Raw genomic sequence first — 15,136 nt, 5'->3', positions numbered from 1 at the left:
CATTACCGCACGCAAATGCGTGTGGTAATGGATTAGCAAGGGTTTTTCTCGCACGCTTTTTCTAAAGAATAAACTGAATAATGATATGGAAACGGCATGTGAATAAGAATTAATACATTGTCATTATATTATGAAATTGTGTTTAAATATAAATAATATCCACTCGAATTCAATCAGATACTTCGGGACTTGATGATGGCCTGCCCGAAGAAATATTAGCAGCTTCTTATGAAGCGAGTTTAAATTTGTTACCGGCCAAGTCGAAGATAAAATATGAGAAGCAATATTCAGAATTCATTGATTGGTGTAATTCCAAAAAGGTTCAACCGAGGAAGGAGGAAGTCTTTTCGGCGTATTTTTTGGAAATGTCCAAAATTTGGAGACCAAACACATTATGGTCCCGATATTCAATGATAAAGAGTGTTTGTAAACTGAAACAGGATTTGGATATTGGAAAATTCCATAAATTAACTGCCTTCATTAAACGACAGAATATAGGATTTCGTCCAAAAAAGGCCAAAACTTTTAATGAAGAGGAAATAACAAAATTCATGAGTGAGGCATCTGATGAAATTTACTTGATGATGAAGTTGGTAACAATTTTTGGATAAGCTAGTGCCTGCAGACGAGAGGAACTTACAAAACTCACCATCGACGATATAGATGATAAAGGAGACTTGATCATCGTCAATATTAAGGACTCCAAAAATCATTCACCAAGATCGTTTGTTATATCCCAAGACACCAATAATGGATATTTTCTGAACATATACAGAAAATATATGAATTTACGTCCAAAGGAAATACCTCATCGCCGAATTTTCATAAAGTATAATCGGGGAAAATGTAAGATTCAACCTGTCGGAATCAATACAATAGGAAAAATACCGTCCGAAATTGCAGCTTACTATAGCCTACAAAATCCGGAATTATACACAGGACACAGTTTTAGGCGCTCCTCGGCTACTTTCCTAGCCAATTGTGGAGAAGGTATCACAAATATTAAACGTTTAGGAGGATGGAAGTCAACTGCTGTTGCTGAGGGATACTTGGAAGAATCTATTAACCAGAAAAAAAAAATGTCCACTGAAATTCTTAATTTGAATGGTTCTTCCTCTTCAAACTGTAATACAGAATCATTACCTTCCAAAGAGCCTTCGAACAATATGATGGCAAATATTCAACGTTTTGCTTCTTCCTCTTCAAACTGTAATACAGAATCATTATCTTCCAAGGAGCAGCTGACTTCGACCAATATGATGGCTTCTGCTATAAATTTGCATAACGCGACCAACTGCACGTTTACAATAAATATAACTAATAACTGAATATTTCTAATGAATATATTGATAATAATGGGAAGAAACAGAATGTACATGGATTCCTTATCAAAATTCATTTTTATGTGCTGTTAGTCTAGTTTTCTTTTCAATTAATAAAGAATTTATGAATATTATTACACTTTATTTCATAGGCTTGTAGTCTCTATGGACCGAACGTCAACGATGAGAGTACAATGGTAACGACTTGTCAGAGACTTTTGTCATTCATGTGTATTTAGAATGATCAATTCACATTTGATCTGTGTGTTGAAATCGATCTCGCATAAGCGCTTGTAGAAAAAATATTGTTCCTAACTCGTGCGGAAAGTGTTTTTTCCGCACTCAACTGCTTACCCAAACTCCGCTTCGCGTCGTTTGGGTAACGGCAGTTCCGTGCGGGAAAATGTCACTTTCCGCACTTGTTAGGAAAATAACTATTCCACGATAATTTATTTCCTACACTATTACAAAAATATACAGAGAACAAAATTACAACAGCAGAGGAATTACCGCAAGACTAAATTGCGCGACAAGCAATTTATTAATTTAACTTCTGTCGGGAAGTGTGCGAAACCTATTTGACGAACAACTGTGTAACAAAAGGTGGACTGAATGAAGATGGTACTTCGAAGATAGTGGAAATAGATGAATCAAAGTTTTTCCACGATAATTTATTTCCTACACTATTACAAAAATATACAGAGTACAAAATTACAACAGCAGAGGAATCACCGCAAGACTAAATTGCGCGACAAGCAATTTATTAATTTAACTTCTGTCGGGAAGTGTGCGAAACCTATTTGACGAACAACTGTGTAACAAAAGGTGGACTGAATGAAGATAGTACTTCGAAGATAGTGGAAATAGATGAATCAAAGTTTTTCCACGATAATTTATTTCCTACACTGAAAGAAATGATTCAATGAGAAAGGTTTACCAAAATTATTCTTACTAGGGCTGATTTATTTCTTACTCTCCAGTTAAAACAGCCCTATAGACATAGTAAATTGAGTTGCTATAGTTGTTAAATCAATTTTACTAGGTTTTTCTTACTAAACCAATGAATGTGTTTTATTGTCACATTCAAATGTCGAATTGCCGCAGTAAACCTAAGTTGCCTGACCGTCGCCCAATACCCATAACAATTCAGCATTACTATGAGAGATATCTTCGTTCCATAAATTTACTACCACAGTCGCACTTGTCTCTGCCACAGTTAATATTGTTTCATTAAATCAGTCGAATATATGCGATAATGATCGAATGAAGGGTTTCGCGCCACCCGATTCGCCCGCTCACACGATCGTCAACGAAAACGAAATCAGCGTATCTTCTGCTTTCTGTCCAACTAAGCGTTCTCTAATCGTCTTTAGGCAGTCGAGCAAATAAAACCAAAGTGATTGAACGAATTTAATTTAATTCAAAAGCATATCCTCATAGTGTTGTTAAAAGTGTCCATTTGAATATTCCGGAATATTTGTTGTGCTTGCCATCAATCCTGATTCCTGGGACAGTGGGACATATTCGAACAGGTGTTTGTGCAGCGCATTTTGAATCTGAGACTTCCCAATGGAGAATTCACGCTTTGCAAATTTATTACAAAGTTGCGGTCTAGAAGATTACATCGAAAAATTTACAGGTAAGTTGGGTATATTCGTAAATATTATTAGACCATCAATTAGAATTCACTAACCGTTGAGTTTTCATAATAGGTAGCAATGTTGGCCGTTGGATCTTGAAAATATGGCGGATATGCGTTTGGGATTAATACAAGGGAGTGGATGCTAGTTAATAACTTAATATTTTATAATTTCTATTGATCTCATCGCATTTTGGCTTGATAGCCCGTGATAATTGAATTCTATTCGAAAGGCTAAATAATTAATTATTGAAAGATCGAATATCAAAATCAAACGCTAATATGCATGTTCTTTCGTACTGAACAAAGTCATTCAAGTAACTAAAAACCGAGCTAAAAACAGATGAATTAGTACTGGACTGAACGAAGTGATTTTATGTAACTTAAAACAGTTCGAAAGATTATCCCTAAATTAGGGATATATATTAGAGTTGCAAAATATTAATAATGCATAACAAACATTCTAAACAAGAATAAATTTGGATATAATGTATTTGGATTTGTGAGTTAAATATTTCTACACATTGTCCCATATAGTGTACCTTATATAAAAAAAGATATTAAAACAAAATTTTCACGAATTTGATATTTTCAATTCAATGCTCTATTTCAGCTTAAAATCAGAGGTATTCACCAGAGCATCAGGGCCGTAGCCAGGGGGGGGCATTATGGGGCAATGCCCTACCTTTAATTTTCAATGCCCTACCTTAAAAAATAGTAACAATTTAAATAATATTCAAAGGAAATTTCATTATGTGACGTGAGGAAAAAATTATCACTCGCAAATCAATTCTGAATTAATCACGAGTTGTTAGAGATTGCGAACTACATCAATAGAGTGCACCGTGGTCATTGTATATATACAGCACGCTGTATTTTCAGAAGCACCTCATGTGCTTATTTTCTTGATTCCGCACATAGATGGCATTTGAAGTATGTATGGGACCTGTACTGGAATATACGCCCCTTGGTAGGGGGATCCCCATATAACCCAAAATAGAGTTTAGCGAAATAATTGTTTGTTTATTGAAGTGAAGTGAAGTGTTGATTGACTCATTTAGCGATGGATATAAGGACTTTCTTTACCAAAAAACGAAGAGTTGAAGAGGGAATTCATCACGATGAACCCCATTGCTCAAAACCCACTCCTAGTTCTATGGAAACTAGTTTGGCAAAACAGGTTGGTAGAAATAGAATTAACTATGGTATTCCTTCGGATATTGCACGAATCGGAGAACCGATAAAACAAATTATTTTAAATATATATCCCAAAGAAAATAATAGGGCCTTTGTTGCGGATTGGTTTAAGCGATATAAATGGTTGCAGTATTCGGTCGAGAGAGATGCTGCTTTTTGCTATCCTTGTCAACAATTTTTACCCCATGGAAGCAAACAAAGTTCTTATACTTCCACAGGATTCAGAAACTGGAAAAATGCCAGTGATACAAGAACTGGGTTTCCAAAACATGAGAAATCAATTCCTCATACACAAGCCATGGCGATGTGGCAAGACAAACTACGCAGAATATCTACAGGTAGCAGTGTCGAAACTTTGATAAATCATGAAGTTTTAGAAAAAAACCGGTATTACATGAAATCAATTGTTGAAGTTATACAATTTTTAGTTGTCAACGAGTTAGCTTTGCGAGGAAATTATGTTTTGGAGGAAAAAAAAGAACAAGGATTATTTCAGAATTTATTTGAATACACGTGCATGAAAGATCCGAATTTGAAGGAGGCTTTCAGCCATATACCACAAAATGCGACATATCATTCACCGGAAATTCAAAACCAAATAATTCAAGCAATGGTTCAAGTAGTACAGAACTCCATTGTCAAAGATATCAAGGAATCTGACGTGAATTGGTTCACTCTAATGGAAGATGGAACGAGGGATAAGAATAATCGTGAAAATATTGCTATAGCAATACGTTACGTTAAGGATGGAATCGTCAATGAGTCGTTGCTGACAGTTACAACAACTGAACATCTTGATGCAGCAACATTTACCGAATTAACTTTAAACACTCTTACGAAAAATGGCATTGATCTCTCCCGTATGCTAAGCCAATGCTATGATGGAGCAAGTGTTATGAGCGGAAAAGTTTCAGGAGTTGCGACTAGAATAGAGAATCAATTGGGCCGAAAAATTCCTTATGTCCACTGTTATAACCACCGCTTACATTTAATAGTTATCAGGACTATCTCTGAAATGACTTTCATCCGTTTATTTTTTGATCAATGCATCATGTTACATGAGTTCTTTCATCATGGAAAAATAGCTGCAATGTATGGTGGAAAAATAATTGGCAGATTACTCGAACAACGTTGGTCAGGACACTTGGCGGTTACAAAAGTTGTAAACGATAATTATTCAGAGATTTTGCTAACTTTAGATAAAATGAAAAATGACAGATTCAATGGTGACGACGTTGCCAAGAGTGTCGGCATCAAAAAAATTATGCTTAATTTGGAATTCCGAATGGCTATGGTTGTGGCCAAAAAAATACTATCCATGCTTCAGCCTGCAGATGCAAGTTTACAAGCCCGAAGCGCAGGATTGAAAGACGCCCTAATAATCATAAATTGCGTCCAAAATGAAATCACAAAATTGAGAACAGATGAAATGTATCATCAAATTTTGGAAGAAGCTAAATCTATGACAAGCATTGATTCTGAAAATAGGACTCACACCCAAAAAAGGCAAGTCAGAAGATCTAATCGCATGGATGACTACTTGATGTTTGACTCTTCCTGTTCCTCAACGAAACAAAATGAAGAAGATCAACCATTTAAATCTGAGTATTTCGAAACATTGGACATACTAGTTGCTGAATTACAGAGAAGGTTTTCAGACAACGATGATCTGTTAAATTCTGTAGCGAGTCTCGATGAGTTGGATGTGAACAAAATGGAACCTTTGAAAAATTTAGGTGAGTGTAAGGCAATTAACAAAATGATGTTGCTGCTTCTAAAATATTACGCTTGTTTATTCATATTCAATTCACAATTTAAATTAACTTTTCAGGTATAACAATTCCATCAAATGAAGAGGCTACAGTGGTTAAAGCTTATTTGAGTCGTCGTGAGGATAAAACAGAAGACATAGTGCAAGTTTTGTACAGACAGCGAGAGGCTTTCAAAGATACATATGAACTCTTTGCATCTGTGGCGACCATAGGATGTAGCACTGCTGTTTGTGAATCTACTTTTTCAACCTTAACTGCAATCAATAGACCTCAGAGGCTGTCAATGAGTCACGAAAGAATGGCAGGCATGGTATTTCTGGCCTTTGAAAAGAGAAGGACTCAGTCTGTTGATCTGAATGAAGTCCTTCGCATATTTAATAATATGACAAATCGAAGGATTCAGCTGTTTTGAGGAAGTTTTTTATCATCATTATATTAATCACAACATGTTGAAAGAAATAATATAAACTGAAGAAATAAATATTTTTATATATACATACTACCATACACTCAAAAGTAGGTACGATGAAAATTGATTCATCAGATCACATCGAGTACAATTTTTTACTTCTGCCCTACCTGTAACCTTCATTGCCCTACCTTAAATTCATTTCTAGCTACGGCCCTGCAGAGCATCCCAAGAAATTTCAAGGCTCTTCCCCAATGAAGCACAGGAGGTTTATTTTACGCCATATACCAAGTCTAGTTCCAATCTGAGGAAACAAGCACCAAGGGGAAAACTCTGGTCGAGATATATTCATGTTAAAGCTGGCCTGAGATTGGCCGAAAAATTTTCAAATAATTATAAATCAGAAGAACATGCATCATTATTGACAGAACCTTCTGAAGAAGTTATTTCAAGTTTGAAATTATTAGAATCAGACGCAACTGATTTCCCAAGATAGTTGCTGGCGTGGAAAGCAACTTTCGAAGAGAGAAGGGATTTCATTCTTAAAGAAGATATACTGAATATACTTATAAAGTATCCAATATTGAGAACCCAGAACGGTATTCAGTTGGTAAGTTTCAATATTTTAAATTCAGCATGCAGAATAATGTTTCTTTCCATTTATATAAATGACATAAATTTTGAAGTGAATGTAAAAAATGTCTACTTATTACAGTTCGAATCTGACTTCGATAGACAAAACCCTGGAGAAATAGACATTGTATACAAAGAATGGCCTAAAGTAGCGGAAGCTATTATTGACGAGTGCAAAGATAGGAAAATTGATATTGGATCCGAATTACATGGTGAGTGCAAATTTATTTAATCATATTGTATCAAGAAGAAATGAACTGAACTAACTAAATTTTCTTCTTAATTATTTCAGATAGATCCACAAAAGCATTACTGAAGCTGCCATATCTTTATCCCATGATAACCTTGAGAAACCAAGGTAAAACCTGGAGACCAACAAGACTCGAGTGCCAGGAAAGTTTTTTTGTCAGTGTAGAGGTATGTTGACTATATGAACAAGTTGAATCTCAGGATTTATTTGTCGCTATATTATGAAATAATTTATTTGTTAGTTTATGTTTGAAATATTCTCTCAGAGAAAAAATGTGATAATTAGCAACAATAAAATATCTTGTTATAATATTATTTATTTTATTAGTATTTCCACCAAATAATGTTGAAGTAGTCATTGGAGATAATATTCTTCTCATGAAATGAATTCAATACTGCTGATTTAATACATAAAGCGCAAAAAATTATTGGAAATTTAGTGCATTACAGTTTACAAAGCAATTGCACAATTTGCAGGTAATTGAAATTCTGTTATTAACAATTCGAGATAATTAAATAAAGTTCCAGTGTTAGTTATGTCAATTTAGGTCATTTTTACATCATGGTTTATTGATCAATATGATAGAATCACAATTTGAAAATAGAGTTGATATATGTTTTGCAGGTTGGTTTTAATGTTCGACAATGGTCTGTCACGCATGCGTGAATTGTTTATATCTGTAAATCCGTAGATGTTTCATCACAGAATAAACTATATTTTTATCATTTATGCACTCTCATATATTATGGTTAAACTCATCCGACTGCCTTTGTCAACTTCCGCTCTTAGTTAATTTATTTAACTGCAATGGCCCTGACTGCACCAATGTGACAGAAAAAATTTAATTGGTCAATGTTTTCTGTTACATTGAATCATTCTACCATGGCAGTTAAGAATTAATTAAAATGGCAAATGAAGCTGATAAAGCCATTCAGATGAGATAACAAGGACTACAAAATAGGTTTACTACGGCAGTAAAAGGTAGATATCCAATGTTACTATGATAGTGAGAAAAAGTTACAAGTGCAGTTATACTAGATTACTAAGATAGTAATACACACTCACAAACGCAGTTATTTAAGTCTACTGAGATAGTGAAATCAGTTTCAAAACCAGTTATATAAAATGACTAACGTAGTGAAACGGTGTTACAAACACAGTCATATGAGGATACTGAGTTAATGAGAAAAAGTTACTGAGGCAATTGAGAACTTAACAGAAGCAAGTAAACGGGTTTACAACCACAATGAAATAATGTAATAATAGTAGTAAAACTAGAAGTACAACTGCGGTCTCATCACTTTAATACTTGTGGTAAAACGGTCTTATTCCTGTTATGAAGAGTTAAATCATATAGCCATTATTAACTAAATCGCAGTAAACCAAGATGAACTCTGAGAATTAGAATGTTTTGTTGAGGCATATAGTATATGAATTTTCTCATTGCTGGTATTATATTTTTCTTTCAGTGTACACTATTACAAAAATATACAGAGTACAAAATTACAACAGCAGAGGAATTACCGCAAGACTAAATTGCGCGACAAGCAATTTATTAATTTAACTTCTATCGGGAAGTGTGCGAAACCTATTTGACGAACAACTGTGTAACAAAAGATGGACTGAATGAAGATGGTACTTCGAAGATAGTGGAAATAGATGAATCAAAGTTTTTCCACGATAATTTATTTCCTACACTATTACAAAAATATACAGAGTACAAAATTAGAACAGCAGAGGAATTACCTTCTGAATAGTCTTCCGTTCTGACGTCTGAACTGGGTTGAGCTCCCTTCTGTTCTGCCTTCTGAACTGAACTTGCTTAGAGATAGAGGGAGACTTACGAGAGTGTTTTGAGAATAAACGATTAAAATCATCATCTGTGTATTAGTGAATACTCTGTATTTGAAAAAACCCATATATATCCAACAAAAATCGGTAAATAAATGCATTACGTCCTGGATATAAGCCACCAAATAGGAATTCTGTTTCAACAGACTTGCTTGATAAGGTTTATAATTCGGTACAAACAACAATTAAAGAAAATGTATGCAACAAGAGGGTCTGTTTAGCGATTGACGGCTGGAGCAACATTCATAATGAACCTATAATAGGCGTATGTGTCACAGATATAGAGAGTGAACGGGTGCATCTGAGTCCATTGATACGAGTGGGAATAGTCACACTTCCGAATATTTATTACAGCTACTCAAGAATTCTATTATGAAATGTGAAGAATATAATTGTAAGGTAACTAGCATAGTCACAGATAACGCTGCAAATGTGACCAAAATGAGAAGGGATCTCTTTGAAGAATTAGACAGGAAAGACGTAATAACTTATGGTTGTTCAGCTCATATGTTGAACCTACTTGCCCATGATATAGAAGTGCCAGGAATAAACGGTAATATCAAAAAAATTTGTAAATATTTCAGAAATGTACATTTTGCTAGCGCAAAATTCCGAAAAGCTGGTGATTCTGCTCTTGTATTGCCTCAGGATGTTCGTTGGAATACTTTATGGGACTGCTTGGAAAGTTACTTGAAAAACTGGCCATTATTATTAGACGTTTGCTCAAACAACAGAATAAGTATTGATAAAGATATAATAAAGCTTGTCAATGACATCGATTTGAAGACAAAGGCCCAAGACCATTTAAAAAAATTGAAGTATATCGCAGTTGCTTTGGATAAAGTCCAAAGAAACACTTGCACTAGGTATAGGAGAGGCTACAGAGATATGGCTAGAACTTTTGGAAGCATTCGAGACTGAACAAGCAAATGGAGAATTTGCTTGTTCAGTAAGTTACACAAATAAAGTCAAGGAGCGTATGGAAATGGCTTTGACCCCAGCTCATTTTTTGGCAAATTTGCTTGATCATCGCTTTAGAGGAAATAAACTCAGTCAAGAGCAAATAGAAACTGGCATGGAATATGTAGAAACCTATCATCCAGAAGCATTACCGATTATTATTAATTACCAGGCAAAGTGTGCACCCTTCAAACCATATCTCTTTTCTGAATATCTAATTAAGAATGATAAAGTAAAACCATTGGCATGGTGGTGTTCTATAAAAAATATAAATACGACAGCACTGGAACTTGCTCAACAACTTCATTCAGCTATTGCATCGTCAGCCAACATAGAAAGACTCTTCTCATCATACGGTTTAGTCCATTCAAAATTACGTAATCGGCTAGGCAATGCCAAAGCGGCTAAGTTGGTTTCAATTTTTAAAGAGCTCAATTCCATCAGTGATGACGTGACTGATCAGATTGATGATTATAAGAGTGAGACTGAAAAAGTGTGAGAAATTTGTTAACGGTTTTATGTTTTAGTTTTATGCAAAAATAAAATATTTTGTGTTTTTCAATTTTTGTTATGTTCCTTATTCCTATTATTAATGAATAAAAATAATATGTATGTTAAAAGGTTTATATAATGTGTTTTGTATTTGAAAATGTTTCCTATTTTTAAATGTTTCAAGTTTTCCAATTTTTGTTTTGTTCCTATTAATAAAAACTAAATAAATATAAGTATGTTGAGAAGTTTGTATAATGTATTTGAGAATTTTTCCTTTTTTTATTCATTATATTAATGAAGAAAATAAAAAAAAAACGCTTGTTTGATTTAAGTGTTTCGAACATGTTTTGAACTGTTTTAAACAAAAACTGTTTCAAACCTAAGCAAATGTTTAAAACAGTTGATTACAACAAAATGTTTAAAACGAAACAACCCTGATTTACACTAGTACAGAATGTGCATAGTCATAACACCCGAGGTAGAGGTACCATCAGAAGTGAACTCAGGTTTACGAGGAAAGCCCAGGACTCCCCAATTTACCGAGCAATAGAAGCATTTAACCAAATACCACCAGAAATAAAGTATATAAGAACTAAAAAAAACTTTAATATTAAGCTTAAGTTGTACCTGAAAGATTTATTTTGTTTAGTTTAACTTTGTTGTTGTTTTGAATATTATATAGTATTATTTTTTTGTATATTGTTAAATAGGCCTTGTCACCAGTACTTGTACTGTATTAGAGGTCAAGAATAAAGAAGTAAATAAATAAATAAATAAATATGAAGAATTCTAACATTGCAGTTTCAACTATAACTTTCAAAATTGGAACCAATTTGCCAGCCATTCAATGGAGGTGTAAAATACTTTGAAAAATCACTATTCATTGAAACTTCCCATGTCATGAATGAATGATAAAACTTGTATGAAAAATGTAGATACCTTTTAGTTCACTCAAGTTACTAATCCTCTAACCGTTATGGAATGTTTTTATACCGTTTGCTAATAAGTTACATTGATTATTTTGGCTATAAAAGCTGTGATTCAATCATCAACTAGTAAAGGTATATCTGCTTTAAATGCGTGTGATTTATCAGCTGTGGCGTTTTGTCTCTGTTCTTTTCATTTTCAGTGTAGAATGAAAACACATTTACTTCAATAAGTTAGTCTTGAGATAGCATCCATCGTGATCACATCTGCTTCCATAATTCGATTAAGATAATTTCTTTAAGGGTACACTCGCTAGTGAGATTAATTAATTTCAATTTATTTACGTAGCTATATTCATTTTCAGACATTTATCGATTGGAAATGTCATACAGAAAAAGCTAGGAAACATTATAAAGAACGTCAAGAAACAGCATAAGGAATTTCCTTAACCAAATGGTTGGCTCAAAATGAAGAAAAACTGATTTTCCTATTAACTTGTATCTCTGTGAAAGAGCATGTGTTGGGCAATTAGGATACATAGAAGTACGATTATTTTATTTGAATAGGTAACTAATTTGTTTTAGATAAACCAAGTAATAAGCTGCCAATAAATACAGTGGACTCTCGATAAGTCGAACATCGGTAAGTCGAACTCTTTGATAAGTCGAACTGTTTCTCCAGTCCCGATTCCTGCGTATCTTACCCTATGTAATTTCACCTCAATGAGTCGAACAGTGTTCTTGGGACTAAAGAGACTAATAGATGAGTCGAACTGCTGGAAGGGCTCCGCGGAAATCTCCACCTCTATGAGTCGTACTCCTGACCACCATCGCCTCAATGAGTCGAACTTTTTGATCTCACGAATGAAAGCGAAAAGGATTCGTTACGCAAACCAATCACCACAAGTGGCAGCCATCATAATGTGTTCTTCAACCGCTCAGGAGTCGAGGGACATTAGTTCAATTCATTCCTTATTTGTTTATGAAGCCATCGTGTGCCAAGAGCGTTATAAGTCATGGCTCCGCGAAAACTCAAAATTTTATCAGTAGCAGATAAACTGGAACTCATTCGGGAAGTAGAGAAAGGCGAAAAAAGTAAAAGCCTCATCGCTATCCAGTTCGGAATTCCTAAATCTACCCTGTCAACCATCATCAAAAACAAAATGAAAATCATCGCTTCCACTGCAGAAGGAAAATCAGTACACCGGTACCGTCAAAAATTGCCTCAGCACTCAGATGTTGAAAAATGTTTGATAAAGTGGTTCCAGGAAACGCGCAAAAACAATATTCCAGTAAATGGACCACTTCTTCAACAGAAAGCGAAGGAATTCGCATCTTCCCTAGGCCACGAATTTGCAGCGAGTAGTGGTTGGCTATCCAATTTTAAAAAAAGGTACGGAATTGCTGGAAGAACCTTGTCAGGCGAAAGTGCTAGCGTTAATGAAGACACTTGTGCTGAATGGCTAGCTCATCTATCGGATTTATTGGAAACGTACACATCCGATGAGATCTACAACGCAGACGAAACCGGGCTGTTTTACAGATGTTTACCCAACAAAACATTAGATTTCAAAAACACAGATTGTCATGGTGGTAAGGAAAGTAAAGAACGTTTAACTGTTTTGCTTGCTGTTAATATGAGCGGTTCAGTGAAACATGTACCATGCGTTATAGGCAAATCGCTGAAGCCCCGTTGTTTCAAAAATGTTAAAACCTTTCCTACAGAGTATACTGCGAATTCTAGAGCATGGATGACTGGAATTATTTTTAGAGAATGGTTGCAAAAGTGGGATAACGAGTTGACAAAAAAAAAGAAGAGGGCTCTTCTCTTCATAGACAATTGTCCAGCTCATAATCCCTTGCCTGTTCTTATATCGTTAAAAGTAGAGTTTCTACCACCGAACACGACATCGAAACTACAGCCCTTGGATTTGGGAATCATTAAAAATTTTAAGGTTAAATACCGTACTGAAGTAGTAAACCATGTGCTTCGACAAATACAGGAAAATCGTGCTGTAGTCCCAATAAATGTATTAGAAGCTCTACATTTCATCAAGAAGGCATGGGATGAAGTGAGCCCTCGAACAATTCAGAATTGTTTTTCTGCATGTGGATTCGACGTGATTACCACCGATGAATCAGACACAGCGCTGGAAAATCCAGAAGAAGTGGAAATTGATGGATGGGGAATCCTTTCATCTGTATTTGATGTGGATGCAAACTTTAACGAATTTGTGGAGGTGGATTGTGATCTACCGGTATGCTTTCCACCTACAGATGAAAGCATCGTACGTGAAGTGTTAGGAAGGGAAGAAGAAGACGATGCAGGTTTGGACAATTTGGAGGACCCTGAAATTGAGCCACCTACACCACCAACTGTTCAAGAAGCTAGACAAGCTATCGATACGATCAGATGTTTTCTGGAAAGTTCTGAAGATATCGAATACGACATTTTCAGGAAACTAAATGAAATATCTTCGGTCGTTTCCAAATTGGAAAAAAAACGTTTAAAGCAAATGAAAATTAACGATTTTTTTAAACCCGTATGAATTTTATGAAGATATGTGATTAGAATATGTACAATGTATGTATACATATTTTTCATTAAATGTAAAATACATATACGCTTGCTTCTCATTGACTAACGATGATCAATATGTATTACCTCGAGTTTTTCCCTCAATGAGTCGAACTCCCACCTCAATAACTCGAACGTTTGGTGAGCCGAACTATAGATAAGTCGAACAGTTTTATGTGGTCCCTGGGAGTTCGACTTATCGAGAGTCCACTGTATATGCATATACAAATATTGCAGACCAATTGTTCGGAGGCTATGATAGAATTAGAACTGAAGGAAGTTCAATCAAGAAAAATTACTTCGAGAGTCCAGCTTGAACTTGAACAGAGCTATCAACCTATGTCGAGCGGCAGAAGTGAGTCAATCACAGTCAAAAAACTTGCAAAATGACATTACAGTGAATGCTCTTAGCCAGCATAGATTAGGAAATTAGGAAACTAGATATACCAAGAGCTTTTTCAAATACAACAATCTACCATTTTTATTAATAGATACTGTAACACCACAACTAAAAAAATATTTTTCCGGATTTAAAAATTGCTCAAAAGTTGAGTTTGAAAAGAACCAAGGCTATTACCCAGATATGCAAAGGTTTAGGTGAACATTTCATGCATGAGATGTATGAGAAATGAGACAGTTAGGATTTTTTTTCACAAGTGAGGGATGAGACCACAGATATCTCAGTCAAAAAGCAATATGCCTTCACTGTTTTATTTTATGATAATCTGACAAATTCTGTTAAAACTCAATTTTTTGACTTTGTCGATGCCTAGAGATCAAACAATAAAGATTTATTTTCTTCATTGAAAGAATCCCTAGTTACAAAATAAATTTCATTTTCAAATTTGGTTGAATTTTCAGACACCACCAACGTTATGGCGGGAGAGCGTCATTCAGTGTTTTCTCTATTAAAATTAAATTAAATGGTTTAATGAATTATCAAACGACATCAAGGGCTCTGATACTCTGAAGGTATTCACAAATAAAGTGAAAAATCAATTATTCCAAAAAAGACTGAATAATATTTAATTTATATAATACCCAGTATAAAATTCTGGTCAATAGAATTAATTGTTTATTTTAAGACTACTGTGATTAGAATTAAGT

At 34.7% G+C, this 15,136-nt stretch overlaps 3 protein-coding genes across 3 annotated transcripts; all 3 read left to right on the top strand.

Annotated features, from left to right (window-relative positions):
- The first annotated feature begins 3,607 nt into the window (after positions 1-3,607).
- LOC123672950 (zinc finger MYM-type protein 1-like) lies at positions 3,608-6,425 on the top strand. Its single transcript, XM_045607317.1, has 2 exons — positions 3,608-5,894; positions 5,990-6,425. Exons 1-2 carry the CDS (start codon positions 4,025-4,027, stop codon positions 6,340-6,342), a joined length of 2,223 nt encoding a protein of 740 aa, XP_045463273.1. The 5' UTR covers positions 3,608-4,024; the 3' UTR covers positions 6,343-6,425.
- Positions 6,426-6,564: 139 nt separating this feature from the next.
- On the top strand, positions 6,565-11,532 carry LOC123673377. The gene is made up of 4 exons (XM_045607863.1): positions 6,565-6,949; positions 7,055-7,184; positions 7,265-9,724; positions 9,903-11,532. The coding sequence occupies exons 3-4, from the start codon at positions 9,446-9,448 to the stop codon at positions 10,530-10,532; spliced, it is 909 nt and encodes a 302-aa protein (XP_045463819.1). The 5' UTR covers positions 6,565-6,949; positions 7,055-7,184; positions 7,265-9,445; the 3' UTR covers positions 10,533-11,532.
- A 935-nt stretch (positions 11,533-12,467) lies between these two features.
- On the top strand, positions 12,468-14,000 carry LOC123673376 (tigger transposable element-derived protein 6-like). The gene has a single exon (XM_045607862.1). It carries the CDS (start codon positions 12,468-12,470, stop codon positions 13,998-14,000), a length of 1,533 nt encoding a protein of 510 aa, XP_045463818.1.
- Positions 14,001-15,136: the final 1,136 nt, after the last annotated feature.

The sequence above is a fragment of the Harmonia axyridis genome, chromosome 2 (genome assembly GCF_914767665.1).
Source record: "Harmonia axyridis chromosome 2, icHarAxyr1.1, whole genome shotgun sequence".
Classification (NCBI taxonomy): Eukaryota; Metazoa; Arthropoda; class Insecta; order Coleoptera; family Coccinellidae; genus Harmonia; species Harmonia axyridis.
Note: the sequence above shows the minus strand (reverse complement) of the source record. Positions and strands in the feature narration are given on the sequence as shown.

Coding starts and splice junctions, on each gene's coding strand:
- LOC123672950 (XM_045607317.1), top strand. CDS start 4,025: ATGGATATAAGGACTTTCTTTACCAAAAAACGAAGAGTTGAAGAGGGA. Junction 5,895..5,989: donor GGAACCTTTGAAAAATTTAG/GTGAGTGTAAGG, acceptor TTAACTTTTCAG/GTATAACAATTCCATCAAAT.
- LOC123673377 (XM_045607863.1), top strand. CDS start 9,446: ATGAAATGTGAAGAATATAATTGTAAGGTAACTAGCATAGTCACAGAT. Junction 9,725..9,902: donor CTCTTGTATTGCCTCAGGAT/GTTCGTTGGAAT, acceptor AGTATATCGCAG/TTGCTTTGGATAAAGTCCAA.
- LOC123673376 (XM_045607862.1), top strand. CDS start 12,468: ATGGCTCCGCGAAAACTCAAAATTTTATCAGTAGCAGATAAACTGGAA.